The sequence below is a fragment of the Prionailurus bengalensis genome, chromosome C1, assembly GCF_016509475.1.
Source record: "Prionailurus bengalensis isolate Pbe53 chromosome C1, Fcat_Pben_1.1_paternal_pri, whole genome shotgun sequence".
Lineage (NCBI taxonomy): Eukaryota > Metazoa > Chordata > Mammalia > Carnivora > Felidae > Prionailurus > Prionailurus bengalensis.
Genome location: NC_057345.1, coordinates 51,046,378 through 51,074,272, shown reverse-complemented (window position 1 = coordinate 51,074,272; position 27,895 = coordinate 51,046,378). Strand labels below are relative to the sequence as shown.

Here is a 27,895-nt window from a genome sequence, read left to right as displayed (position 1 = left end):
ACCCAGAGGATTCCCTAAGCATGGGACCTCCAGTATTTGACAAGTATACGGGATAGAATTAACATGATGAATCTGACCTAATCTGTTTTTAGAGTCTCATCATCTGGGGGAGGAGGCCGACTTCTTTGACAACAGATGGGCGGGAAGGTGTGTGGCTGGGTTAAAAGAGCAGGGGTCGGCAATTCCGAATCTCTGGAATGAAGGTGTGTGCCAGGTGAAAATTCCTTGCCAAAGGGCTGCTGGTACTTGAAGTGCCTTGCCTGGTTCTGGAGGCAGGAGAGCAAACCCACGGAATGCATCTAACTCCCCATCCCGGCAGCATAGTTGATGGTGGAAGCCTTGGTTTCCGTTCAGTTGTGGCTTTTTATTAGCACAGGCTCCAGTTCCTCAGGAGCCTCAGGCTCACACCATTAGAATCAGTGACACATGTCGCTAACTGATTTGGGGCAAAAGTTCTGAACTAAGCCACCATCAGAAACATGTTTTTTCAAGGTCATTGATTGAAATCAAATCATCAGCATAAATGTCTAATTTCAGGCCACTTCCATATATAGGAAAAGAGGTTTATTGCTAATGTTTATGTAATACTTAACTATGAGCCAGGCACCTCTACCACGGTCTAGACTTGGACTTTACTCATTATAGTACTTAGAAACTTCCCATCTCCACCCCTTTCTAACTGGAGAAACTAAAGCAAGGGGTAATTAAATAGCTTGGACAACGTCACAAAGCTAGTGAGTCAGGATTCAAACTCAAGAGGATGCCAGGACTTGCCCTCTGGATTATCAGACTGGCTCTTTTATAAAGCATCTATTTTAGGAGTGCCTGGGTGGCTCAGTCGGTTAAACGTCCGACTTTTAAAAAACATTTTTAGTGTTTATTTATTTTTGAGAGAGTGAGTGAGTGAGCAGGGGAGGGGCAGAGAGAGGGAGAGAGAACCCCAAGCAGGCTCCTTGCTCTCAGCACAGAGCCTGATGGGGGGGCTCAAACCATGAACCATGAGATCACAACCCGAGCCAAAACAAAGAGTCTGATGCTCAACTGAGCCACCCAGGTGCCCCTAAACATCTTACTCTTGATCTCAGCTCAGGTCTTGATCTCAGTGCTGTGAGTTCAAGCCCCATGTTGGGCTCCATGCTGGGCATGAAGCCTACTTAAAAAAAAAAAAAAAAAATATATATATATATATATATATATATAGAGAGAGAGAGAGAGAGAGAGAGAGAGAGAGAGAGAGAGAGAGAGAAAGAGTGATGGGGTAGGGGAGAGAACACCTATTCTAACACCTGGCAACATACTTGCCATGAGATAGCTATTAATGGATCCCAGATTTTAATAGTACTGGAAAACTTTGTGAAAAGTTAGATTCCCCCCGGCCACGCCCCGCCCTTTAGGGAACAAAGAGGCTGAAGAAAAAGCCAAATCAGATGCACAAATTGCACTTTTTCATATATAATAAGACTCTATTTGCTCTCTAGGCAACTATACTTATTTATAATCTTTGGAAACAACTTACACATACATTCAGCAGTTTCATGTTTCCTGATTTACTTCCCTCTCATGCTAGAACCCCAATTACTATACTTAGATTTCCCAAATGATGAGGACAAAACAATATATGTACTATGGCAGAACCACTTTCTTCAAAACATTCCCATCTTCGTGGCCTCTTGGCTTGTCAGTAAGTTCTGATGCAAAGAAGCATTTTTGGCAAGGCAATTACTTAGAGACGGAACCAGTTATGAGAATTTTGGTCAATTTACTGCAGTAAGGAATATAGAGCACAATTCTTGTATCAGTAGACTTCTAATGGCATGACCTAAGAGGATTATGTGTGAGACACAACAACAGTATATTATTTCAAAATGTATATTTAACGGCCATTCCATCAAAATCAAGCAGAATCACATTTCAAAAGTATTCCACGAAGTCTTATGTGTGGGTGTGTGTATGCACACACGTACTTTTTATTTTAAGGTGCATTTTCAAGTTTTATTTGGGCTTCATTTCTTCTTGGCTGCCTCAGGGGTTCTTACAGGTACAATTAGCATAGAACTTCTGAGGCCTGTAGCTTCCTGTGCACTGAAAGACAAGATCCTCATAACACTGCACATCTTGGATACATTAGAAATTCCACAAGCCATATGTAACTTCAGAAAACTCAATGCCAGTCATGAAAGACATTTTCAACATAAGATTTAGGCACTCTATACTTTGGAATAGCCATAAAATATTCCAACAAGAGTTAATGCACTTTGTGATTACATCTACTCAAAGATAAGTCTCAATTAAAATCTGTAATTATTAAATAACATTTTAAATTAGAGCCCATTACATGTTGACAATTACTGTGGACCATTCGCAGCATAGTGTTTTAGTTCAAAGATGCTACAATACTTCAATTAGTGATCCTGGTACCCCTCTTTTATGGTACATTTTTTACAGAAGAACCTAAACTATTCACTGATAAGCAGCTCCCCCATTTTCCTGTGAATACCTACATAAGAATGCCCCTATTCAACTTTAAAGGTATTTTTGTATTTTCTGCTGTAGTTGCTTTGTTAGCGTGTAAAACTTCGGCAGATGGGGGGCTTCCTGACGATCAGGAAACATTAGCCAAGTACCCATCACTGATTCTCAGGCTGAGTTCATTTCCACCGTCACTTTGCGGCTAAGCATGTTGCTCTATCCCTATGTTCCTACAGATTGTACTGCTAGCTTGACCGGTATGGGGCCAAGGGGAAGGATACTCAAATTTGTCACTCTACTTTGCACAAGTCCAAGGCCACCCAGGCCACATCTGACTTACGATCTCTACAGTGTGGTTGTCAGGCTTCCACCTCGTCTTCTGAAGACTGAAGGGTGGGAATGATGCCTGCCTACTGAGATGCCATTAACTCCAGATGAACTTCCTGGACTTGAAGGTAATTTAGCATGGTTAGAATTCAGAACATGGATGCTAATTTTTCCTGCTGAGAATAAGGTGCTTTTTCTCAGTGGTATACATTTATTTAGCTAAGAAAACAATTAGAAAGCCTTCCAGAGTTTTCACATTACAGTGTGCATATTGATTCATCATAATCACCAATGACTAGTTTATAAAGATCCACCAGGGAAACGAATTTGAGACTTACTTGACTATAAGTCGTGCAGAAAAGAGCACAGTAATTTCCCATAGGAGAACTGGGTATTTTATCATGGGGATCAATGGTAAGTTAATTATACTACTAATGTTTTCTGCCATACTTGAAGAGACAATTAGCATACATAAATCATGAGTGAGATGACAAGTTGCTTAATGTTTGTTTCTGTTCATCAGATGCCAAGTGAGCTTGCTGTTAAGCCTCTGAGTGAGGAGGAATGGGCAGAGAAGGGCACAAGGAATGAGGGGTTGTTAACTACGGTTTCAGCAAATATAATCAGAACCAGCTACTACTAGTGGATAAACATGGATGTTAGATGCATATCAGAGAAGACTCATTCGAGTTTTGGAAATTAACCCCACCAAGAGGTGACGGTTGATTTGGGAAATTCACACGAAATCTAGCTTCCTCTCCTGAGCAGAGAGGGTGAGATGGGAAATGAAAGCGGATTCTAGTGGAGGCTGCTTTTCATCCTCTCTCAGGGCTTCATCTTCCTATGGATATTCTACAATACCTATCTTGAGATTAGGACCCGAGGCTCATGACAGCACAGTTAAGGTTACAGTCCCTTTCTGGTGTTTTAGAATGGCCACAGCTTGCTCATGAGTGACACCTTCCAGGGTCTCGCCATTAACGGCTAAAATCTGATCGCCTCGCTTCAACCGGCCGTCATCTGCAGCTGCTCCCTACAAACAAGAAACATTCCAGTTTAGTCCAGGACCACGCAGTTAACAAATAATATTAATATTAGGGTGTGTTTATCAAAAGAGTAACTTTAAAAACTACCAGTTAAAGTTATTTCTAGGTAATGTTTTTAAACTAAGAAAATTAAGAATGTAGGATGTGTTATTTGAATAATGGTTGAATAGTAACCATAATTATTCACTGTTTAAATAACATACTAGTAGAAATGTACTGACATTCACATTTCTTTTAATACGAGTAGGACCTTATTTCAATATTCCATACTGAATGGAATTTGAATGTCATATTCATGAATACCTAATATACTGACAAAGGCAGAACTGAATCTGGTGTTAAGTCTTATTGCCAGCACCATCATGATATAGGGTTCCCGTTGCATTATTAAGGTATCTTCCCTGCAGTGATTGGCCAAAAATGAGTGTAGCCTTGGGGCATCTGCTGGCTCAGTCAGAAGAGCATGAGACTCTTGATCTCGGGTTTGTGAGTTTGAGCCCCGTGTTGGGTGTAGAGATTACTCAAATAACTAAAAAAAAGATGTAGCCTCTAGATGGGGTGAATTGTATAGTATGTGAATTCTATCTCAGTAAAGCTGTTCTATATATAAATACACAAAGTGTAGCATCTCTGAAGTTTTGCAATATCATATTCAAAAGCTTCAGCTTATCTTTGATCATTTAGGGTTCTAAATGACTACTTTCATTATACATTCAGTCATGCATGGCTCCTCAAAATTGCACAAAGCAAGTGAAACTTGGGCTTTTTTAAATTCTAAAGCCAAGTACCTAAAAATACCATGATATTACTAGAAATACTTTGGATGGATAAGGAAAGAAAAAACCTAGGAAAAGATTTGTAGGAGGCTTTCTCCTTCTGTTGGGGTAACTGTGAAAATCCCTTAAAACATTAGTGCTGGAAGAATCCTCTAAATGATGTTGAAGTGCTGGGGAAAATAATTAAGGCCCACAGGCACCCCTGTCCTGACTCACTCAGAAACCAAACTAAGAGGCACTAACTAATGCTTCAGAGACTGGTGTCTACCTGCAGCATGGAGGTCCTGAGGTGATGGGTGAATTATCTAGACTGTCAAAACCGTGGAAAGGGTGGAATTCTGGTAAAGGTATAATAAAGAATATTCAAAACCATGTCTGTACTGGGGGGAAATACCAAAATTAAATAAATTGTAACTTCATTCAAATCTTTTTTTTCTTTTACGAAAGTGTGTTAACTGCAACACAGACAAGATTAAACAACTTGTGGATAAAATCAGAATTACTTAGCAAACTTGATTTTATTAAATGTTACAGGCTAAGATTTGAGGGCTTTAGGAAACCTCAGATATCTGTGTAATTTTTTTTTAAAGCATGTTAAGTTTTTCAAGTTTTCATTTTCAGTAATGCAAAACAGGATGACATTTCAATTTTCTGCGATTTGTACATTCTTTAACAAAAATTTTTTAATGTTTATTCATTTTTGAGAGTGAGCAAGTGTACGTGCACAAGTGGGGGAGGGGCAGAGAGAGAGGAAGACAGCATTTGAAGCAGGCTCCATGCTCTGAGCTGTCAGCACGGAGCCTGATTTGGGGCTTGAACCCATGAACCATGAGATCATGACCTAAGCCAAAGTCGAGTCGGACCCTCAACTGACTGAGCTACCCAGGAAACTCCCAAATTTATTTCTTAGTTGAGGAAGAGAAGTATTAAAAGAAGCTTAGGGACACTAACAAGGTCACATAAAAACTCATGCCCTGTGGGCATCCGAGATTCAGAAACTGGAGAAGACAAACATTTTTAAGAATATATGTTCATTGTTGAAAAACAGGGAAAACATACAGCTATCGTTTCTATAGCTTCCAGATTCCTATGGGGGAAATGTTTAGCTTAGCATCAAAATTCATTTTTATGATGGACTTCAACATTTAAAAAAAAGAAAAAACTTGGGGCGCCTGGGTGGCTCAGTCGGTAAGCATCCGACTTCAGCTCGGGTCATGATCTCGTGGTTTGTGAGTTCACGCCCCGCATCAGGCTCTGTGTTGACAGCTCGGACGGAGCCTGGAGCCTGCTTCGGATTCTGTGTCTCCCTCTCTCTCTGCTCCTCCCCCACTCACACTCTGTCTCTCTCTCAAAAATGACTAAACATTAAAAAAAAAAATTAAAAAAAAAAAAAGAAAAAATTGGGGCACCGGGGTGGCTCAGTCGGTTAAGTGTCTGACTCTTGATTGGCTCAGATCACGATCTCATGGTTTGTGGGATTGAGATCCGTGTCGGACTCTGAGCTGGCAGTGTGGCCTGCTTGGGATTCTCTCTCTCTGCCCTTCCCCTGCTGGTTCTCTCTCTCAAAATAAATTTAAAAAAAAAAGAGAGAAAAACTCTTTTGCCAGATTTTGGTTTACTGATTGTCTAAAGAAAACTTAAATTTGGATATACTGGTTTCACTCTAACACATGAAAAAAGAAAAAGCCATCAAATGAGATTGAATTATAATAAACTCTATGGAACTAATAATTGTTTGCACTAGAATATTCTTTTATTGAGACTGAACTAAGTAGGCCATTAGCTAAGGCTTTAGAACTTTTTCTTTTTTTAATTGGGCTTCTCAGATTTAGCTGTGCCTTACTTTACAAACAAGGGTCTATTCCTTAAAAATAAAACATACCAGGGATGTTCAATATTTCCTACTATGTTACTACTTGCATAGCTGCTTTCTAAATGGCATCTTCAGTGAGGGTCTTTGAAAAGAGATTCTGTGGGAGCTGCAGCACATTCATTATCCCCCACTGCTTTGTCCCACTGTGATTTGATGGTAGTTTCTTTTCAAAAACCCACCAGCAATGCACGGCCATTTCATCCTCCACTGTATGTTCTGGTGACCCGACAAAAGGTGCCTGGCCCTGGCTCACTACCTAGGAGTTGTCTAGATGGGCGTGGCTGGTGTGGCCTTCTAACTCTGGACTGCAGGTCAAAAGACCTGAGAAGCTAACCAGTCCTCTGATCTACCTACAGTTACGAAGTGAACAGGGAATTACAAACATTCTGGAAGGGCTTTACAGAGAGGCAAAGGCGGGGAAGTAGATTGTGTTTTACACTATTCTTATCTATATAGTGGCTCTTTTAAAAGCAGAGTATAGGGGCGCCTGGGTGGCTCTGTTAGGTGTCCAACTCTTGGTTTTGGCTCAGGTTGTGATCTCACGGTTTTGTGAGTTCGAGCCCTGCATTGGGTTCTGTGCTGGCGGTGCAGAGCCTGCTTGGGATTCTCTCTCTCTCCCTCTCTCTCTGTCCCTCCCCCATGCTCTCTCGCAAAAATAAATAAACTTAAAAAAATAAAAGCAAAGTATAATAATGCACCCAAAGAATAATTATCACAATTACTTACGGTGTTGCCTTAGGAAAAGGAGGGTCTCTCAGTGGCTTACCACCTTGGGAATTATTAGACTGGGGCAGCACCACTATCCAGAATGTTTCTGATCTGCTTTCCCTCTTCCCTTTTGCCCATCACCAGGTCAACAGATGTGTGTGTTTGGGAATAACATGTCTCCTTAATAGGCACCCTAGCAAATTGGAAACAGGTGGGTAAATCTGCAGCTACCTAATGTGTTCCAAAAGGAAATGCCAAATGACTTAAGGATTATGTCAGGTCATGGTTAGGCTCAATTAACAGGTGCTAAGAGCCGCACAGGTAAAAGTAAACTTGTTATTTAGTGTAGAGTATAGCTTTCTAGAAAGAGAATCTACCTTATTTATTCTCTTAAAGACCTTTATTTCTTTAGGAAAGAGCAGTAGGAGGCCATCGGATCAATTAATAAAAAAAGACTGTCATAAAACCAATGAAGAGTAAAATTGTACTATTAATACTAAGTCCTTTTCCGAGATCTTCAGAATTGACAATAAAATTGAATTCCAACTTTAAAAGTCACAATAAAGTTAAAAGTAACTTATCTAAGAGCCATCTAGAGGCAGCAGTTGGAATGGACACCATGACCTATGTATCAAGTAGGATGTATTGGAATATTTAATTCCTGAAAAACACTATTATCCAGCTGGAGTCTAATTTAGTGGGCTGATGGTGCAAGTACTCAGCAGAGGGCTGGAAGAGAGAGACAGCAACTTAAGGTAAAGGGTCCTGAGATTTCTGGTGATGTATGGCCATTAATGCTGCACTGACCCGAGGCTTGTGCAGAGCTTTCTGCCACGGCCCTGTGCGGTCATCTTTCCTTGAAGGAGAAAGCCAAACTTTTGTTCTAGCCTGGAATAACACTTCCAAGGCCAGCTTCCAAAGAGCCCTGCACTGCTCCTTATGTTGTGTTGTTGAAAGAAGACAATCTGTAAAATCGACTTTTGTAGATTTTTTTTTTTTTTCACTAGTCTGCTGTGGGAATGTCCTACACAAGGTGAAAATGCAATGAGCATACAAGCACACACCCAGGTATAGCTAAAAGTAAGCAAAGCAAAGCACTTAAAAAAAAAATCTCACCTAGGTTAAAAAAAAAAAAAGTACAGTAAAAAGGAAAAAAATACCTTTGCAAATATAGTCTTGACATAAATTGGCAGGTCTCCATGGGGACTTCCATAACCCCCTACAATACTAAACCCCAATCCTTCAGAGCCTTTCTCCAAAGTAATAATCTTAGGTGGAGGTGTTCTGAAAACACAATGCACGCTGTTTAATTCAAGAATAGATATTGAGAGGGAATTTCATTTTAATGGAAGAACACAGATTTGAGAGAGACTTTCATACTGCGAAACTATGAAGGCCAGTTTATCAAATCAAACTCTCAGAGAGCAATCAGAAACTGATTTTTACATTTCTGTGTCATGCAGGACTAATGGCCGATGTCTTAATGACTTGATGTCTTAAGGGGTGTTCTCTTTCATAAAAGTCACTGTTTTTTAGTGAAAAAGAAAGTCAGGATGCCGAGGTTGTTAAAGCAGCCGTCTGTATGCTTGGCTTTTAACTTTTACGCTTACTGTGCTTACTGTTTAAAGCTGAATGAAACGGTCTCCATATCCTTGAAGAATGTGCATGGGGACAGAGAGGTGGGGTATCACCTTTGCTTAGTGGCAGACCACCAGTCTACAGGTGGGCTTCTCTCCAGAACAGGTGATGGCAGCCCAATGGCTCAGTCAACTGCCGCTCCTTTTCTGCCTGAATAACACCTCACCTACCACTTCCACCTAGGGAACCGGGGTGGGAACTCCTTCTTCAAAGCCCATCTCCAGTGTGATGCTTTCCTGACTCCCTTGGGAGAATTAGCCAATCCTCCTCTGTGCTCCCTTTGCACTTGGTCCAGATTTCTAGGATAGCACTTGTCATTAAGATGGCGTGATCGCTTAGCCATCTTTCTCTTCCACCAGACCATGAACTCCTCACGTCTCTGTCATCTGAGTATTCCCAGCAGTATGCACTGTGCATGTCACCAACTCAGGATCATGACCATGTATGTGAGAAGTGGAGTCCAGGAGAGAAGAAAGAAGCCAAGGAGAAGCAAAATGGGTAAGGGCAATCTGTTTCAAATGGATAATTTAGATTTTCAAAGTTTCGTCCAGTGTGGAAGTCTTCTCTCTTAGAAACAACATGGCTAAAAATTAAATTATCTACGTGGGCTCAGGTAGTTTAAGCTTATCTAATGCCACTTTCTTCTTCCCAAATGCCTTTGTCCAAAGGGTAGAAACCTGAAGGAACTCCGGTACCCCAGACCCTGCCATCTTATTTGTAGGAGGTTCATTTTTGTATCGTGGCAGCCTCACCTGTTTTGTGGCAGCATGTGTGTGTGGGACACAGAGCCACGTGATACAAACTCAGCCACTCGTGTATTTAGAGAATTTTGCAAAACTGGGATATAAGCAACCTTTGAATATGCTATTCTGTCTAACTAGAGTATTCTTCCCTCTCTCCCGCCTCAATTTTGCCTGGCTTTTCTTAGGGTTGATTTTCAGCTGGTTCACACCAATAGGGGTGTTTATTGATGTACTTACTGGTTGTTTCCAGCAGGCAACCCCTAGTAATTGCTGAATGTCCATGCCATATAAAGTGCTAACTGTTTTGAATGCCACTCCTGCTTATTCCAATTCTTTCAAAACTAAGCTGAAGCATCAGTGCGTCCAAGTGTACCCCCTAATTGAGCTGTGCCACCCTGTCATGGTTTCACAGGACCCGGTGCTTACTTATCTCTCCCATGGAACTCAGCTCCCCTATGCTTATCAACTCTTACAAACATGGATTCAGGGGCCTGGTTTTCTAATTCTCTGGCAGTTCCTTGAGGACTGGGGCAATGCCTTCACTTATGTTTCAAAGTTTGAATCTCCCAAACCCCATCCAGGACAGTGTCTGACCTTAGGCAGGTGCTCAATAAATATCTGCTGAATGGATGATAAATTATCGCCTAGGGCCAAATGGTAATGACGTCATGGGTAAGGCTCTACATTTCATGACTTTGGGGCCTTGTAAGTATTCTTAGTAATGGCCCACTGGCCAGATGTGAATTTGATTCATGTTACCTCTTGCAAACACAGCCGCCCATTTCTAAGCATATTGAAATGGGAATCTAGATGTCCAAAGTATTGTTTTAGAGCTGGGCCCTGGGAGCCACCAAATCATTAGAGACCTTCATAATTGTGCTTCTTCACTACTAGAGACCTGTTTTCAGGGGGAGAGGGAGGAATGCAGTTCCACTCATCAGATGGAGTTTACCTCCATTTATCTCACATTTTCAATTAGTTTTAATTTACTTTTATATAGAAGACTAATAAAAAAATCTCCAAATGTTAACAGTGGTTGGATTATAAGTAATTTATAAATTCTTTTATGCTAGGGGCCCCTGGGTGGCTCAGTCGGCTAAGTGTCCAAGTTTGGCTCAGGTCATGATCTTGCAGTTTGTGGGTTCGAGCCCCACATTGGGCTCTGTGCTGACAGCTCAGAGCCTGGAGCCTGCTTCAGATGCTGTGTCTCCCTCTCTGCTGCTCCCCTGCTCGTGCTCTGCCTCTCTTTCTCTCAAAAATAAACATTAAAAAAAGAAAAAAGTTCTTTTATGCTAGTGGTTCCCAACTTGCCAGGAGCTGTGAAATTATACCAAAGGAACCAAGATTATAAGGGCATCTCTGTACTTCCATAGGGACATCAAATGATGCTAAAAATGCACTAACTACTCTTCCTATAAGGGCCCTGATTTTTTTTTTTTGGAAATGGCCATTATAACTTAAAAATGTGCTAATTTTGTGTATTTGTCACATTTTAATAGCATGCATTTATTACTTTCATAAGACAAAAGTAAAATGAGTTAAGATTAATATCCTTTCCTTAAGAAAAACAATCTCAAAGATGTCACGTAAGCTGTGAACTACCAGGAAAAAGTTGGAAATGGTGGTGATCATCAGATCTTTCTAATGAACGATTCAGATCAGTCAACAAGCATTTACTGAGCACATACCGGTGACCAGGCACTGGCAGTACCGAGAGCATTAACTTCAGGCGACATTTCTCCAAGTATGGATCCTCGGCCTATGGGTAGCAAAAGTGCCCTGGGGAACCCACTGTAGCCCACCTAGTCAGAATCTCTGAGAATGGGGTAAGAGAAATTAGCATTTTTAAATATGCTCCTTAGGTATTTAATACACACATTCTAGTTTGAGAAACACTGCTTTAACGAACAATTTTAACCGCGATGACTGGTTTTAATGAAGAATGCCAGGAGTTGTAACAGTAAGATTTAACCTCAGAACAAATTTTAGCTTAGAAAACATAGTTCTTTGCATAATAAAGCAGGGTGCACCCAGGTTGTAAATATGGGATTTCTTAGGGAAGAAGTCACCATGTCAAAGTGACCAGATGTAGTGTGTGTGCAGGCCCCGTGACAGCAGTCTGTTAAGAAGTCCTATGTGAAGCAAAGCCTGGTGAGATATCAGGAAACCTTGGTGTGTTTCTGGAGATTCTCTAGGAGTTAGAAAAGGTAATATGTACTTCCCCCCTCCTCTTCCTTAGAGAGCACTCTAGATTCTGGAAAAGGTCTCACTGAGCCTTGCCCACACATGTAATAGGCACTCTGCATCTAGAATACTCACTCAGTGTCTTCTGGATGGTGTTCAGCCGTGGGAGAACCAAGATGGTAGCTCGCAGACATGTTTTCAAGCTGAGTTGCTATGGCGCTTATATTGGTATCTGCTACAACCTGGGGGAAAAATCAGAACAAGAAAATCCACTGTAAATCAGGAAAGAATTGGAGAAACCATACCATATTCAATGGTTGGTTCTCATCCTCATGTTATTCAGACTCTCTGCAGCATTTGACACAAATGGATTATTCTCTCAAATGATTTTCTTCATTTGGCTTCCATAACACCATACTTTACTGGTTTCCTTTCTACCTGCTGGCCATTCCTTCATACATCCTAAGCCTCTATTAGAGTGCCACAGGGCTCAGTCCTTAAATTTCTTATCTCTTCCATCTAAACATCCCCTTAGTTATCGCCTCTTATCTCATCTCATCCCACTTGATAACTTAAATACTATCTATGTAATGATAATTCCTGCATCTGCAGCACCACCTCTTACCTCTAGATTTATATGTCCAATCACCAATTAGTGGGATGTCCAACACCGACCTTTATTCCCATAACCCTCCTCATCTCAGGTAATGGCCACTTCATTCTGTCAGTTTCGGCAAATGCCTTGGTATCATCCTTGACTACTCTTTCCCTCACAACCTGCGTTCAGTCCTCATAAAGTGCTGTTGGTCTTCCTACAGAATCATCTCTTGCCTGGAGTTTTACAAAAGCCCCCTTGCTTGTGTCCTTGCTTCTGCCCCTCCCCCACTCAGTCCGTAGCAGCTAGAATGGTCCTGTTAAAACACAGCAGATTATTTCACTCTGCTTAAAACTTAAAGCAGAGGAAACCCAACTCCCTAGGATCACAAGCTCAAGTCCTTACTATGATCTACAAGGTCATCTGCAGGTGACCTACCCAGTTATGTCTCTGCCTTCAGCTCTTAACATTTTCCTCTGCATTCACTGGGTTCCAGCCACACTGGCCTCCGTGCTGTTCCTCTAACGGGCCAGAGGCATCTCCACCTCAGCGCTTGGCAAGTGGAACATTCTGCGTTCAGTGTCTGCATGGCTAGCTCCTTTACTTCCCTCAGGACCTTGGAGACTGTAACTAAAATTTCTATGCCAACACCCAGCCCAACATTTCATACCCTCCTTTGCTTTCTGATTCTTTTGTTTTGAAGAACAAAACAGAGGTCACATGCAAAGACAATAATACTCTCTAATAAACTATATATTTTTTAACCTTATTTATTGATTCCCTGTCAAGTCATATGAGAATATGAGAGCAGGAAGCCTGTCCATTTCATTCACTACTGTATCCTCACTATGTTCAACAGTACCTGGCTTATAGATGTTCAATTAATATTTGGTGACTGAAAGAAAATCTGACTCCCTATTATTTTTTTAGATGGTTCCAGACAAAAGTATAGTACATGACATGTAAACACTTTATGTATTTATGTAATCTTGCAAATATTATGTATTTATGTAATCTTGCAAATAGTATTCAAGAGAAATATGGTATAGCTCCAACAGCTCATACTAGGACTGAGGTTCAATGAGTTCAGTTTCTGTCATTTAAATGGTGCTGTGCCTGAGTTTCAGCTTGCTCATCTGTTGAATGGGAATCAGAAAAGCCTGCCTTGTATGCTAAGCCTGGAGGTGTCTTCCACCTCTACGAGTTATCAGAGCTTCTTTCTCAGGAGCTCCTGGGCTACCCCTGCTTCTGATCAGTGGTTCTTCTTCTAGGGTATAATACTCAGTGCACAAGAATAGAGTGCAATGCAAAGAACTGGATTTGACTGCAGTTTCAGAATAAGCCAACAGAGGGCATGGCTGCCTAAATTGCTAAACTTAGCTGTATCTGTTAATGGAGTTTTTAGAACAAGGAAAGCAATAGGCCAGTCCTGGCAGAGTGAGAACACATTTTGGTGAAGTATCCTATTCTGGGGAAAACATGGCTGTGTGCAAGTTATGGAATCTTCTGGAAATACCATCCTATACAGAATGTCTGAATGAACTGGGCAAATATTTAGGATAAGAGAAAGAGGAAGAAACAGATTCTCCTTGACCACAAGAGCCCCTCTACTTTCCAACAGCCTTTTTTTTTTTACTCTCCCCACAGCAAGTGTATTGGAGAAATTGTCTTTGCATGTGACCTCTGTAATTCTAACCTACACCATCTTCATGAACTACTCCATTCCAGCAGCTATCCCTAAACTTCCATTCCAGCAGCCACCAGACCTAAACTTCTGTGACCCACTTTCTGGCTTTCCCCATGCTGCTGGGGCCCACTTTTCTACCTCTTGGCTATTCTATTGGCCCCTGTGGCTCAGTCCTGTACCCCCTTCCCACATGCACACTCAGGGTCTAGGTGACAATGTATATATTCTCGTAGCTTTAAATGGCAACAAGGTGCTGACAGTTCCCAGCCTAGTCGGCTATATCCACTTGCCAATTCACCATCTGCATTTTAACAACTCAAAGGCTTATTATGATTAACACAAATTCAAACTCTTGATCCAATAACCATTTTTCAATGAATTTGAAAAATTCTTAGTAAATGGCACCTCTGGCTACCTAATTAGAAATGCACTAGGTGGAATATTGAAAGTACTTGATTTCTGGCTGGTGACGACTGTCCAACTAGAAAAGATGCCAGGATGCTAACCACACAGGTACTGTCTCTGAATATCAACCTGATACATCCGTCTCTCACCTGCCATATGCAACCCACCACCAAGTCCTCTGGATCCTACCTCTAAAGTACTTCTCAAATCTGTTTTCTTTTCACCTCTGTGGTGACCATCCTAATCAATTCATCATCACCAACTGCCTTTTAACCAGCATCCCCAGTCATCCTCTTTCAATCTCTTCTATACAACAGCCAGTTATCTTTTTTAACATAAAGTGGATAATGGCACTCCCCTGCTTAAAACCTTCCAGTGGTCTCTCTTTGTCCTCAGAATAAAATCCAGACTTCCTAATTATAAACACAAAGGTCCTCCCCTAGGAGGTCCTGCTCCTCTAATCCCATTATCTCCTTCCACTCCTTTATTTGCTCCAGTTCTCTCTGTCCAGAATCCCCACCCCTCCCCCTACCCTACCAAGAAAAGCCAGTTGGCCTGGTGTTCACTTAAAAGTCACTTTCCGTATACAAGCCTTCTTTACCACCAGTGTTTTAATTTCTCCTGCTTTCCTCTCCATAAGAAGTTTTTCTTACAAATTGCAATGAGACATATTTGTGTGACTGTTAACAGGTCTTTCTCCCTCAATCACAGGATTCATGAGGATAAGGACTGCTTCTCAGTATTAACATGCCTGGCACATAACAGTTGTGTAATGAGTATTTGTGGAGTGAATGAACCCAAAACCTTCCTAAGGAATAGGGATTATGGGACTCAATCTTCTGAATTTCCACGGAACAGAGTGAGACTGATGGAGGTTACAAGCAGATTGGTTTTGGGTCCTGTTAAAGAGGAAAAAAAAAATCTAATAAGGTAGTTACAGAATGGAATGGCACAGCTTGTTAGGTTATGAGCATCTTGCCAAAGCAAGCATTCAAATAGAGGTTCAAAATCTATCAATTCGGGACATAGTAAAGGAGATTCCTATACTTGGTGGGAATTTGGACTTGTACTCTCAGTTGACCGTGAAACAATCCACCCATTATGGGGCTAAGGAAGAAAGTCAGTAAAATACTATTTTTTCTTCTTTTAAGTAGGCTTTATGCCCAACTTAAAGACTTTAAGTCATGACCTTGAACTCATGAGTCTGAGATCAAGAGTCAGATGTTCCACCAAGGTAGCTGGTCAGGTACCACAAATACTGTTTTTTCTAAGGTACCTTCAAAAGCCAAGCTTTGATGGCAACCTGATCCTTTATTTGCTCATTTGCTAATATATAACAGCACCACAACTAATGAATATAAACTGAGCACTTACTTTATGCTAAACACTCTCCTGAGTCCCTACGGACTCAGGTAGGTACCACTATTGTTTCCATATGTTGGGCAGAGGAACCTGGAGCAGAGAGATTAAGTAACTTTCTCAAGGTCAGTTAAGGAGTGAAAGTTGGATTCACTTCCATTTCATTTTATTCTAGAATCTTGGGCAGTGTGAGGGTATAAACATGGTCTTGGACCCTCACACCAGGCAATCTGACTCACAGTGCATATGATTAAGTAAACTCTAGATATGGTGTCAAGGAGGAAGAGGGGCAGAGAGATAGTTGAACAAGCAGTTGCAAATAGAGCAGATCATCTGGATGTGTGGTTGGCAACAGGTGGAAAAATGTCCTCACCCTCACAGGATACTATATGAAGAGGGCTCAGGGCGTGGGAGACATATGCCCATGGATATTCCAGAAGGACAGTTTTTTTAACTTTTAGAAAGAGAATACCCTTTCAAGAGTCCACGAAATCAACCGTGTAAGTTGTGAAACCAAAGTCACAGTTCTATTTGGGTAAAAATTAATTTTTTTTAATCTAGCTAGAGAAGATAAAAACACTTCTAACAGCACCACTGTACAGAAAAACTCACATCCCTCCAAATCTGAAGGCCTCTTGCTCAATGCCAACCCTGAAATAAAAAGGCCACTCCCAGCCACTGATAATACTAAATCCTAGAGAATTACCTAGGATCCTTGCAGCTGTGCAAGCTCCTATTTTGTAGGAGTGGAAGCCAAGAAGCTAGTGGGAAATGTGAAGGATTTTCACTGACAGCAGTCTTTTGTAGGAAGGCAAGGAGAGAATAAACTCATCACCCTCAGAAAGACTTTATAGGCCCAAGGCATTTGCATTAACCATCGTGGTCTCAGAGTTGATTGGTCTTCCCAGGGATTGATTTAGGAAAGACCATAATCTGATCTTGGAAAGGTATGTATGTTCAGCTGGGTACAAGTCCAAGGAGATGTGGCCTATGAGTGTTCAGCGCAGCCTCTGAAGTGCTCTTCCCTCATCAACATCAGGGACCAAATGGCATGGAGGTAAGGCTGGGAAAGGTCTATTTACACTTTCTGAAGAAGGGCAAAGGCAAACAGACTAATGGGAAGTTTACTCATTTTTTTTTTTAAAGTAAATCTTCAACTCCTGGGGACAAACTTCTGTCGTAGGTTCTGAGGATAGAACCAGGAGCATAGGAAACCAAGGGAGAGCAAATGTGTTCCCTCCCTCCAACAAACAGGCTTACAGTTGATGTGATCTAGTGTAGGGGACAGATATGAACACATGGCTCAATGTGGAGAGACGAGAGGGGAAAGATAGGGCTCCTGGGTAAGGCAATGAAGGCTTTGAGGTCCTTAGATGATAGGTATTAAAGTCTATACAACCTGAATATATGGTTCAAGAGCTGTGGTGTCTGGGGTCCTTGGACCTGGCTAGGGCCAGCTCCAACTCTTAAGATCTCCACCCTATCGTCTGCCTTTTTACATTCCTCACATCAGCAACCTCTTGCCTCATCCCTCATCCCCTCAGGACTGGAGATGTAGTAGATGTCCTCCTTGCTTCCCAGTCACCCTTCAAAACCATTTACTTGGTTCAAAACCTATGGGCCCTTCAAGATTATGTCCTCTTTACTGTTGCACATAGTGCTGCTACATGCATCTTGAGTGGTCCTTTAAGATAATCAGATATGGAACTGCTGGGTGATGGGTATTCACAGAGTAGATTTAATAGGTCTTCTGAAGCTGCCAAGTGGTTGCAGCAGTGTTTCAACTCTCACCAGGTTTAATGAAAGTACTTCATTTCCTCACCTTTTCCCCAGCCTTGTTATGATCAAACATTTAATAAGTGCCTACCTGAGGAGATGGAGACCACTGGTCTAATGGAAGAAGAGGAGGAAATCCCTGCACTTGAGGAGGGGGAGTCGTGTGAAATGAAAGAGGATGAGGAAGTCACTCTACCTGAGAGGAAGGCTTGTGAAATGAAGAATCGGGAAGAAGCCCTATCCTCTGAGCCTAATGAAAAAGCAGAGACCTTTCAATCAGTGGAAGAGGAAGAACCAATAAGGATGTTTCCCCCTCCGACTGCCCTTGTGCCTCATAATGTGTTTCCCCCTCCAACTGCCCTTGCCTCTCACAATGTGTTTCCCCCTCCGACTGCCCTTGCCCCTCACAACGTGTTCCCCTCTCCGACTGCCCTTGCCCCTCACAATGTGTTTCCCCCGCCAAATGGATTTCCTAATCAAACTGTATTTCCTCCTCCAAGAGGGTTTCCTCTTCAATACTCATTTCCTTCTTAAATTTTGTCTCTTCCTCAAACCCCTTTACTGTAGGAAAGTATTTACTCTGATATGCTCTCATGCCTTGGCTTTCTGTGGCATTTAATAATTTAGGTTAAAAGCAAAACTAAATTCAGTCAGAATTGTATTTTCTATATTAGAGTGATGTATGTTAAAAAAAAGAATGATGTATGTTTAATACTTTTTAATTGAGTAATAAAGCACAAAGTTTTATTGCATGAACCCTAGGATGAGTACTTTTCCTTAAAAATAGGTTTGCGGGGTGGGGAGGATTGTTTTGGAGAATTGAGAAATTGAAATATTTTCCAGATAAGTAGGATATAACAATGTACAAAAGCTTGAGCTCCTTGCTTAGAACTTCCCTGGGCCGCTGATACCGTACAGGAATAAGATTAGCCCTTAGATTTGTTAGGACTCAAATCTTGCCGTACAAATACAAACTTGGCACTCACACCCAACCTGGATCCTAGATCCATAGGGTAGATATGCTGAAAACCGACATGAAGGCTATCAAGTTAGGGTGATCTCTGAGAAAGCTGATATCTTCAGATGGGGCACAGAACAGAAGAACAAGAAAAGCTTGTCTTGGGACACCTCGGTGGCTCAGTCGGTTAAGCATCTGACTCTTGATCTCAGCCCAAGTCTTGATCTCAGGGTTGTGAATTCAAACCCTGCACTGGGCTCCATGTTGGGCATGAAGCGTACTTAAAAATATAAAGACACAAAACTTGCCTTGTCCCATGACTGGTATTTGGTGTAACTTAATGAAGTAGGAAGCACATCTGCTTCAAGTCTTTATTTAGGATCTAATGACACTGATTCCAGTGACATCAGAATATATTGATTTCAATGTATCTGTTTTAAAAATATAATGGTTTGAACTGTCAAATGTTTTAAGTTTGGAGTAAAATAAGGGGCAAAGTGACTTCTGGTCACATCATATCTGGTGGCACACACCTCAGGTGCCACAAGGAAAACCACTCCGTTTCCAGGGTTTTAGAGACGTTAGCATCTACTGACTTAACGCCTGTGTTATTATAATGAAAGTAATAAAACGCCACTTATTTAATGCTTACCATTGGCATCCACGGTTTTTATTAACATTACACCTCATCTAATCCTCACGGCAACGTTGGAAGAAAGGAGCTACGATCCCTATGTAGAGAAAACTCAAGAGTTAAGCGAGAGGACCCAAACACACAACTCTCTGACGCTAAAGCCTATGTGTTCTACAGAATTTCCACTGGTCTTCATTTCAACTTTCAAACCTTTAGCTCTTTGTCCTTTTCCTGGAGCTTACCACCCCCTTCCTGGCATCATGTGGTCACATCAGGCCCTCCATAGATCAGCTGGTTACATATTAGAAACACCTGGGAAGCCTCAACCTCTCTCCATGCCGCATCTCAGACCAATTGAATTCACGTGGTAGACCCGGGAGCCAGTAATGGAATCAGTGATTTTACTGTGCAACCAAGGTTAAGAACCACTCACAAACCATTCCTTTAATGATACTCACAGGTGCCTTTAGATGCTTGCCCTGTACCCTCTATCACACACCTTTTCCGTTCCCAACCCAATCCATCTTTCTCCTCTAGTAGAATTTTTCTGGACAGATTGGGACTGTGATTAGTTCTCTATAAGTTCATGTCTTTTAACTTGATCAGCATAGCTCAGCAACCCAGTCAATATGACCAACGCTTACTAGGCATATACTCTAGGCCGGGCCAGGTGCTAGAAGCACAGTCATTATTTTGAATAAATTCATGCTCTGGGGGGCGGGGGGAATGACCCCCAGGCATTCCCTATTCTCCAACTTTCTGGTTTCTAAAGAAAGGATTTCACAAGATCTATAAAGAGGGGATGAAGGTGGGGTGCCATGGATATTCCAGGCGTTGAGAAGAACGTGCTTTACTCTAAATAATGCACAGCTCCAGTGAGTCTCAGACTGGTCTCTGAACTAGCAGCAGTATCACTGCAATGATCATCGCCATTAGAAAATTTGTTTCTTTTAAAGATTTTAAGTAATCTCTACACCCAACGCAGGGCTAGGACTTACAAGCCTGAGAGCAAGAGTCTCTTGCTCTACGGACTGAGCCAGCCAGGTGGCTCTTCACTGCAAATTTTTTCATCTTCTTTTTCAGAGGTAACATCATCCTTACCTTCTCTTTTCTATCTCCTTTGCCCCCAACTACTCCCTTGCCCTCTATTGACTTGCCACCAACTCTGAAAGAAAATCAATTTCTTTAAAGATTGCCAGTGATTTATCTGCCAGTTTAGTGACTTTTCCAGTTTTATTTACTTCTGCTTCATTGGTAAGTGTGCCATTCTTCAAATTCCTTTCTCCTTTAGTGTCTAGAACCTGTATTCTTGACTCCTGGCTCTTTTCTATTTTATTCTTCCAGCATATTTCTTCTTGGGTGCACAGGATAAAAAACTAAATAGTATGGCACATGATAAAAAAATTAACAGTCTTCACTCTCTAGATACACACTAAACTTATCAATTCTGGAGGTATATACAAGCTAAGTAACATGCTTATAAGCCTATATTAAAATTTATCATCTTATTGATGTCTTATCAACTCCCTATTTTGACAGATGAAATATTCCAACAGATGAAAATTTAACTTGCCAAACTCTTCCACTTTTATATTATCTAAAGTTCTACTTGTTGCCTGTGTTTCTTTTTCAATTTTTTTTTAATGTTTATTTTTGAGAGAGAGAAACAGAGTGCAAGTGGGGGAGGGGGAGAGACAGAGGGAGACAGAAACTGAAGCCGGCTCCAGGCTCTGAGCTGTCAGCACAGAGCCTATCATGGGGCTCGAACTCATGAGCTGTGACATCATGACCTGAGCCGAAGTCGGGCACTTAACGAACTGAGCCAGCCAAGTGCCCCATCTTTTTAATAGTTATTTTAGAAAGAGACTCTCAAGCAGGCTCTACGCTCAGCATGGAGCCCAACACAGGGCTCGATCTAATAACCATGGGATCATGACCTGAGCCGATATCAAATGTTGGATGTTCAACCGAGTCACCCAGGTGCCCTCCTGTGGCTCTTTAAATATACTTAAACCTGGTGCCGGGAGAATGGGACAGCAACATGCAGAAGAATGAAACTAGACCACTTTCTCACACCATTCACAAAAATAAACTCAAAATGGATAAAGAACCTGAATGTGAGACAGGAAATCATCAAAACCCTAGAGGAGAAAGCAGGAAAAGACCTCTCTGACCTCAGCCATAACAATCTCTTACTTGACACATCCCCAAAGGCAAGGGAATTAAAAACAAAAATGAACTATTGGGACCTCATGAAGATAAAAAGCTTCTGCACAGCAAAGGAAACAACCAACAAAACTAAAAGGCAACCAACGGAATGGGAAAAGATATTTGCAAATGACATATCAGACAAAGGGCTAGTATCCAAAATCTATAAAGCACTCACCAAACTCCACACCCGAAAAACAAATAATCCAGTGAAGAAATGGGCAGAAAACATGAATAGACACTTCTCTAAAGAAGACATCCAGATGGCCAATAGGCACATGAAAAGATGCTCAACATCACTCCTCATCAGGGAAACACAAATCAAAACCACACTCAGATATCACCTCACGCCAGTCAGAGTGGCTAAAATGAACAAATCAGGAGACTATAGATGCTGGAGAGGATGTGGAGAAATGGGAACCCTCTTGCATTGTTGGTGGGAATGCAAACTGGTGTAGCCGCTCTGGAAAACAGTGTGGAGGTTTCTCAAAAAATTAAAAATAGATCTACCCTATGATCCAGCAATAGCACTGTTAGGAATTTACCCAAGGGATACAGGAATGCTGATGCATAGGGGCACTTGTACCCCAATGTTTACAGCAGCACTTTCAACAATAGACAAATTATGGAAAGAGCCTAAATATCCAGCAACTGATGAATGGATAAAGAAATTGTGGTTTACATACACAATGGAATATTACTTGGCAATGAGAAAGAATGAAATACGGCCTTTTGTAGCAACGTGGATGGAACTGGAGAGTGTGATGCTAAGTGAGATAAGCCATACAGAGAAAGACAGATACCATATGCTTTCACTCTTATGTGGATCCTGAGAAACTTAACAGAAGACCATGGGGGAGGGGAAGGAAAAAAAAAAGTTAGAGAGGGAGGGAGCCAAACCATAAGAGACTCTTAAAAACTGAGACTAAACTGAGGGTTGATGGGGGGTGTGGGGGGGTGGGTGATGGGTATTGAGGAGGGCACCTGTTGGGATGAGCACTGGGTGTTGTATGGAAACCAATCTGAAAATAAATTTCATATAAAAAATATATACTTAAACCTCTGTGGTTCTAATCATTTCCAACCATCTCTTTTCTTTTCATTTTAACATTAAAGATTTACTTCTCATATTTTCCTCCCCACTAATACATACCAAATACCCAAGATACTATTATTTCATGCATTATGATGTTTGGTTATATTAATTATTATGACTTACAATGTTTATGTAAATGTTGTTTATACTGAGTCAGCTACTGTAGTGTGATTACATTTCCTTTTCTTGGTACAAGTTTATTTTCTCCAAAGTTAGTAATGATCTCACTTTAATTTTTATATATTTATCACTAATTAAGCCCCAAATTTCCCCAGTAATTCCAAACTTCCAATTTAGTTAAACAGATAAGATAATCCATCTGTTCCTCTTCCTTCCTTTTGATTCAGTGGCATCTCAGTCTCTTCTCCCCCTGCTCCAATTTGGGCAAGTTGTTCTCTGTGCCTGCCATACAGCTGTCCTGGGACTTCCATGTTCTTCAGCACTGAATCCATGGGCTTCCCTCTTTCTTAGTTTTCTTATTTTCTTACTTGCTTTTTTGCTGGAGTACATCCTAAAGTAAGTTTCTCAGAAACACACTGCTGAAAAAGAGGTGCCATTTGAATCTCTTGTTCTTTTGTAAGTAGCTTATACTTTTCTCTTTGAAAGTTTTAGAAGCGGGGCACCTGGGTGGCTCAGTCAGTTAAGCGTCCAGCTTCAACTCAGGTCATGATCTCACGGTTTGTGGGTTCAAGCCCTGCATTTGCGCTCCATGCCGATGGCTCAGAGCCTGGAGCCTGCTTCAGATTCTGTGTCTCTCTCTTTCCCTGCCCCTCCCCTGCTTGTGCCTTGTCTCTCTCTCTCTTTCTCTCTCAAAAATAAATAAACATTAAAAAAAAAGTTTTAGAAGGTATATAGATACTATACTTACTTATCCTGCTTACTATTTAATGGACTTTAAGCTAAGATTTCTTTCTTTCTTATTTTTCTGTTTTTTCTTTTTGCAACTCCTATTGGTTGGATATTAGATCTCCTGAATTAATCCCATGTGTTACTTTTTCTCTTCCATTTTCAACTGAGAGTTCAAAAAGAAGCCACTGTTTTCTTTTTTTTTTAATTAAAACTTTTTTAAAAGTTTATTTACTTATTTTGAGAGAGAGAGAGAGAGAGAGATCCTGATTGGGGTAGGGGCAGAGGGAGGGAAAGAGAAAGAGAGAGAGAAAGAGAGAGAAAGAGAGAGAAAGAGAGAGAAAGAGAGAGAAAGAGAGAGAAAGAGAGAGAGAGAGAGAGAGAGAGAATACCAAGCAGGCTCTGCATTGTCAGCACAGAGCCTGATGCAGGGCTTGAACTCACAAACCATGAGATTATGACCTGAGCTGAAATCAAGAGTCAGATGCTTAACCCACTAAGCCACCCAGGCACCCCTGTTTTCTCTATATTAATAAATATGACATCTCTCTCTTTCTCTCTTTCTTTCTCCCAACCAGCAGTTGGGCCCTCTTAAGCAATTATCTTGTGTTCTGGAGAATGTCCTCAAAGGACTACTTCCCAAACTACTTTGTAGACAGACCCTCAATGAATCTCCCTGATTTCAGACTCTCTTCTCCTGCCTTCTATACTTGCTGTTGACTCTAAGCCTTTGTCCTGTCTTGTCACCACTGTTTTCATTCGCTTATTCAGCCAATATCTATGATGTATGTAATGTGCCAGGCAGTGGGGATGGCGACACTGAAAAGCCTCAGATGGCTTTATTTACCCAGTTCCCAGCAATGACGTCTCCCTGAACATTGGCCAGTATTTCCTCTGCCTGCTGGCCATCTCCACTTGGACGTCTCAAACTACAAATGTTCTCTCCTCTCCCAGAATACTCCTCCTACATCCTCTAGTCTAGTTAGTGTTACCTCAATCCACCCATTCTGCTACACTCTCAAATATTTGTAAAATATCTTAAAGGACCCAGAAGAAGCCTCACAAGTTCCTTAAGTGATAAAAGTCCCTGATATGCTCTTTTTATCTTCTGTGGTCTCAAAGAAAGATACATATATGTTTCCTGGCAGAGAGTCTGGGTTATCTGATTTTGTCCAAAAAAGGCTTTATGGTCATTCTACAGACAAAGGAGCTTAACCAGACAAGCTCTCAGACTACAAAAGCAAATATAATTGACCCCTCGTAGCCACATCGATCTCCACTGACCAATCTATGACTGATAATAAGAAATCATCAGACTTTAAGGGCAGAAATGTCTACCTCCTTATTACACCCAGAGATAGCAATTTATGTGTAGAGAGAAGCTTCTGGAAGTGTTGGTCATCTCTTCCACTCTTTCCCCTTCTCTACCCTGCAGTCTGCTGACCTTAATCTTTCCTGTGCAACCAGCAGTTGCTGACTGCTTTGCATGATACACCAACAGTAAGTCTTTTCCACATCATCAGACACAATTACCTGACCTTCCCTACTCTTCTGCCAATGGGCTGGCTCACCTGATGATAAAAATAGTTACCTAGTGCCAAGTCAGCTGTAATAACTATATTGCTGGTACTACATGCACATTGTTTTAATTAAGGCAAGTACACTATGTAACTGTAAGGCATTTGATGCAGGACATAAGAATTTTCTGGATTTTGTGTCTAATGCCTTTGGCAGCACATATGTTCCATACCCATAACTGTGTAGATTATAACTGTAAAAATCCCAAAGGATTCCATTAAGCTTTTAATAGCACATGGTAGAAAATAACACTACCAACTAATGTGATTAATGCAAGAGAACATTTTAAAACCAAATGTCATTTTCTTAAAGTACAGAAATAGGAAAAATGAGGAACTCCCTCAAAGGTGTGTTAATAGGGGTAATTTGGCAGAGTGAAGTGTTAATTCTGCATGGGAGAGCTTGAGTTCATTTTCATTTAAGTTACTTTTACAGTTAATGTTACAATTTTGCACCGTCTTCTCATTTCTTTGTGAAGAAGGTAGAGCTGAACAAATTATGTCAATGTATGGAAATATCGATAATACCAGTTTTGCTAAGGGAGACTTTTTTTTTGTCTTGACGTAGTTATTACTTGAAATAACTTCCTTTTAAAGTTCTGTGTGACGAATGGTCCCCAGTCTCAGATGGAGGAGTTGCACTTGTAGGCCTCTAGGGGTCAGCATAACTCGAAGGAAGAGCAAGACTGTGCAGGCTCTGACCATGACGGAGGTGGGTAGAAGGAGGAATGTGACACGACAGCCTAACTTCCACTGAAAGTGAGGACAAGGAGTAGAGGGCAAGCTCACTTGACAGCCAGTGCCCATAGTGTTTTGATTTGTGTTCAGTAGAAACTCAGGGACCCAGATCACTGAGTAATATTTTGCCTATCACATAAACTCCCTTGAAACTACTGACAGTATTAAAAAAAATGTTTATATTTGAGAGAAAGAGAGAGGGGGAACACAAGCATGTAGGGGCAGAGAGAGAGAATCCCAAGTGGGTTCTGCGCTGTCAGCGCAGAGCCCAACGTGGGGCTCAAACTCATGAACCATGAGATCGTGATCTGAGCCAATATGAAGAGTTGGATGCTTAACCGATTGAGTCACCCAGGCACCCTACTGACAGTATTTTGATGATCCCCTGCTTACATGCTGCAGCTCATTTACTTTTGTAACATCTTTTTTGGCCCTTTGGATTTAGACCACTGAGATGGGAGAGTTAAGCACCACAAATTTGTTCTCCTCAGTATAATGGCTTTCCAGTTTGAAACAACAATAATTGTTATTAAAGATTTTATTTTTAAGTAATCTCTATACCCAACGTGGGGCTCGAACTTACAACCCAGAGATCAAGAGTTGCCTGCTCTCATCAAAACCCTAGAGGAGAAAGCAGGAAAAGACCTCTCTGACCTCAGCCGTAACAATCTCTTACTCGACACATCCCCAAAGGCAAGGGAATTAAAAGCAAAAATGAATTACTGGGACCTTATGAAGATAAAAAGCTTCTGCACAGCAAAGGAAACAACCAACAAAACTAAAAGGCAACCAACGGAATGGGAAAAGATATTTGCAAATGACATATCAGACAAAGGGCTAGTATCCAAAATCTATAAAGCACTCACCAAACTCCACACCCGAAAAACAAATAATCCAGTGAAGAAATGGGCAGAAAACATGAATAGACACTTCTCTAAAGAAGATATCCGGATGGCCAATAGGCACATGAAAAGATGTTCAACGTCGCTCCTTATCAGGGAAATACAAATCAAAACCACACTCAGATATCACCTCACGCCAGTCAGAGTGGCCAAAATGAACAAATCAGGAGACTATAGATGCTGGAGAGGATGTGGAGAAATGGGAACCCTCTTGCACTGTTGGTGGGAATGCAAATTGGTGTAGCCGCTCTGGAAAGCAGTGTGGAGGTTCCTCAGAAAATTAAAAATAGATCTACCCTATGATCCAGCAATAGCACTGCTAGGAATTTACCCAAGGGATACAGGAGTACTGATGCATAGGGGCACTTGTACCCCAATGTTTATAGCAGCACTCTCAACAATAGCCAAATTGTGGAAAGAGCCTAAATGTCCATCAACTGATGAATGGATAAAGAAATTGTGGTTTATATACACAATGGAATACTACGTGACAATGAGAAAGAATGAAATATGGCCTTTTGTAGCAACGTGGATGGAACTGGAGAGTGTGATGCTAAGTGAAATAAGCCATACAGAGAAAGACAGATACCATATGATTTCACTCTTATGTGGATCTTGAGAAACTTAACAGAAACCCATGGGGGAGGGGAAGGAAAAAAAAAAAAGAGGTTAGAGTGGGAGAGAGCCAAAGCATAAGAAACTCTTAAAAAGTGAGAACAAACTGAGCGTTGATGGGGGGTGGGAGGGAGGGGAGGGTGGGTGATGGGTATTGAGGAGGGCACCTTTTGGGATGAGCACTGGGTGTTGTATGGAAACCAATTTGACAATAAATTTCATATATTGGAAAAATAAATAAATAAAATTAAAAAAAAAAAAAAAAAGAGTTGCCTGCTCTACTGACTCCAGCCAGGAGCCCCTGAAATTATTAAAAAAAAAAAAATTTTTTTTAATGTTTATTTTTGAGAGAGAGAGAGAGAGAGAGAGAGAGAGCAAGTGGGGGAGGGACACAGAGAGAGGAAGTCACAGAATTGAAAGCAGGCTCCAGGCTCTGAGCTGTCAGCACAGAGCCCAATGCGGGGCTTGAACCCATGAACTGTGAGATCATGACCTGAGCTGAAGTCTGATGCTTAACCGACTGAGCCAGCCAGGCACCCCTTGAAATTATTATTTTAAGGCTAGAATGATCTGAGGGGCTGGCTAGCCCTCTCTCTAAGGTGCTAAATGGTGGGTTTTATTCTTTTTACCTGTAAACCGTTCACTACTACCTACAGAAGTGTGGTGATTTTAATCATACGTTTTGGGGGAAATTCATTAGCAAAACTCACTGCAGTATCCTGCCTCTCAGTGCAC

General features: G+C 41.3%; 1 protein-coding gene across 1 annotated transcript in view; it reads right to left on the bottom strand.

Annotated features, from left to right (window-relative positions):
* Positions 1-1,855: 1,855 nt before the first annotated feature.
* Positions 1,856-27,895, bottom strand: part of PATJ (PATJ crumbs cell polarity complex component) — a 368,834-nt gene continuing 342,794 nt past the window's right edge. The window contains 3 exon segments of the mRNA XM_043575139.1: positions 1,856-3,829; positions 8,360-8,483; positions 11,900-12,006. Coding sequence (XP_043431074.1) covers positions 3,683-3,829; positions 8,360-8,483; positions 11,900-12,006 — 378 coding nt within the window. The 3' untranslated portion in view covers positions 1,856-3,682.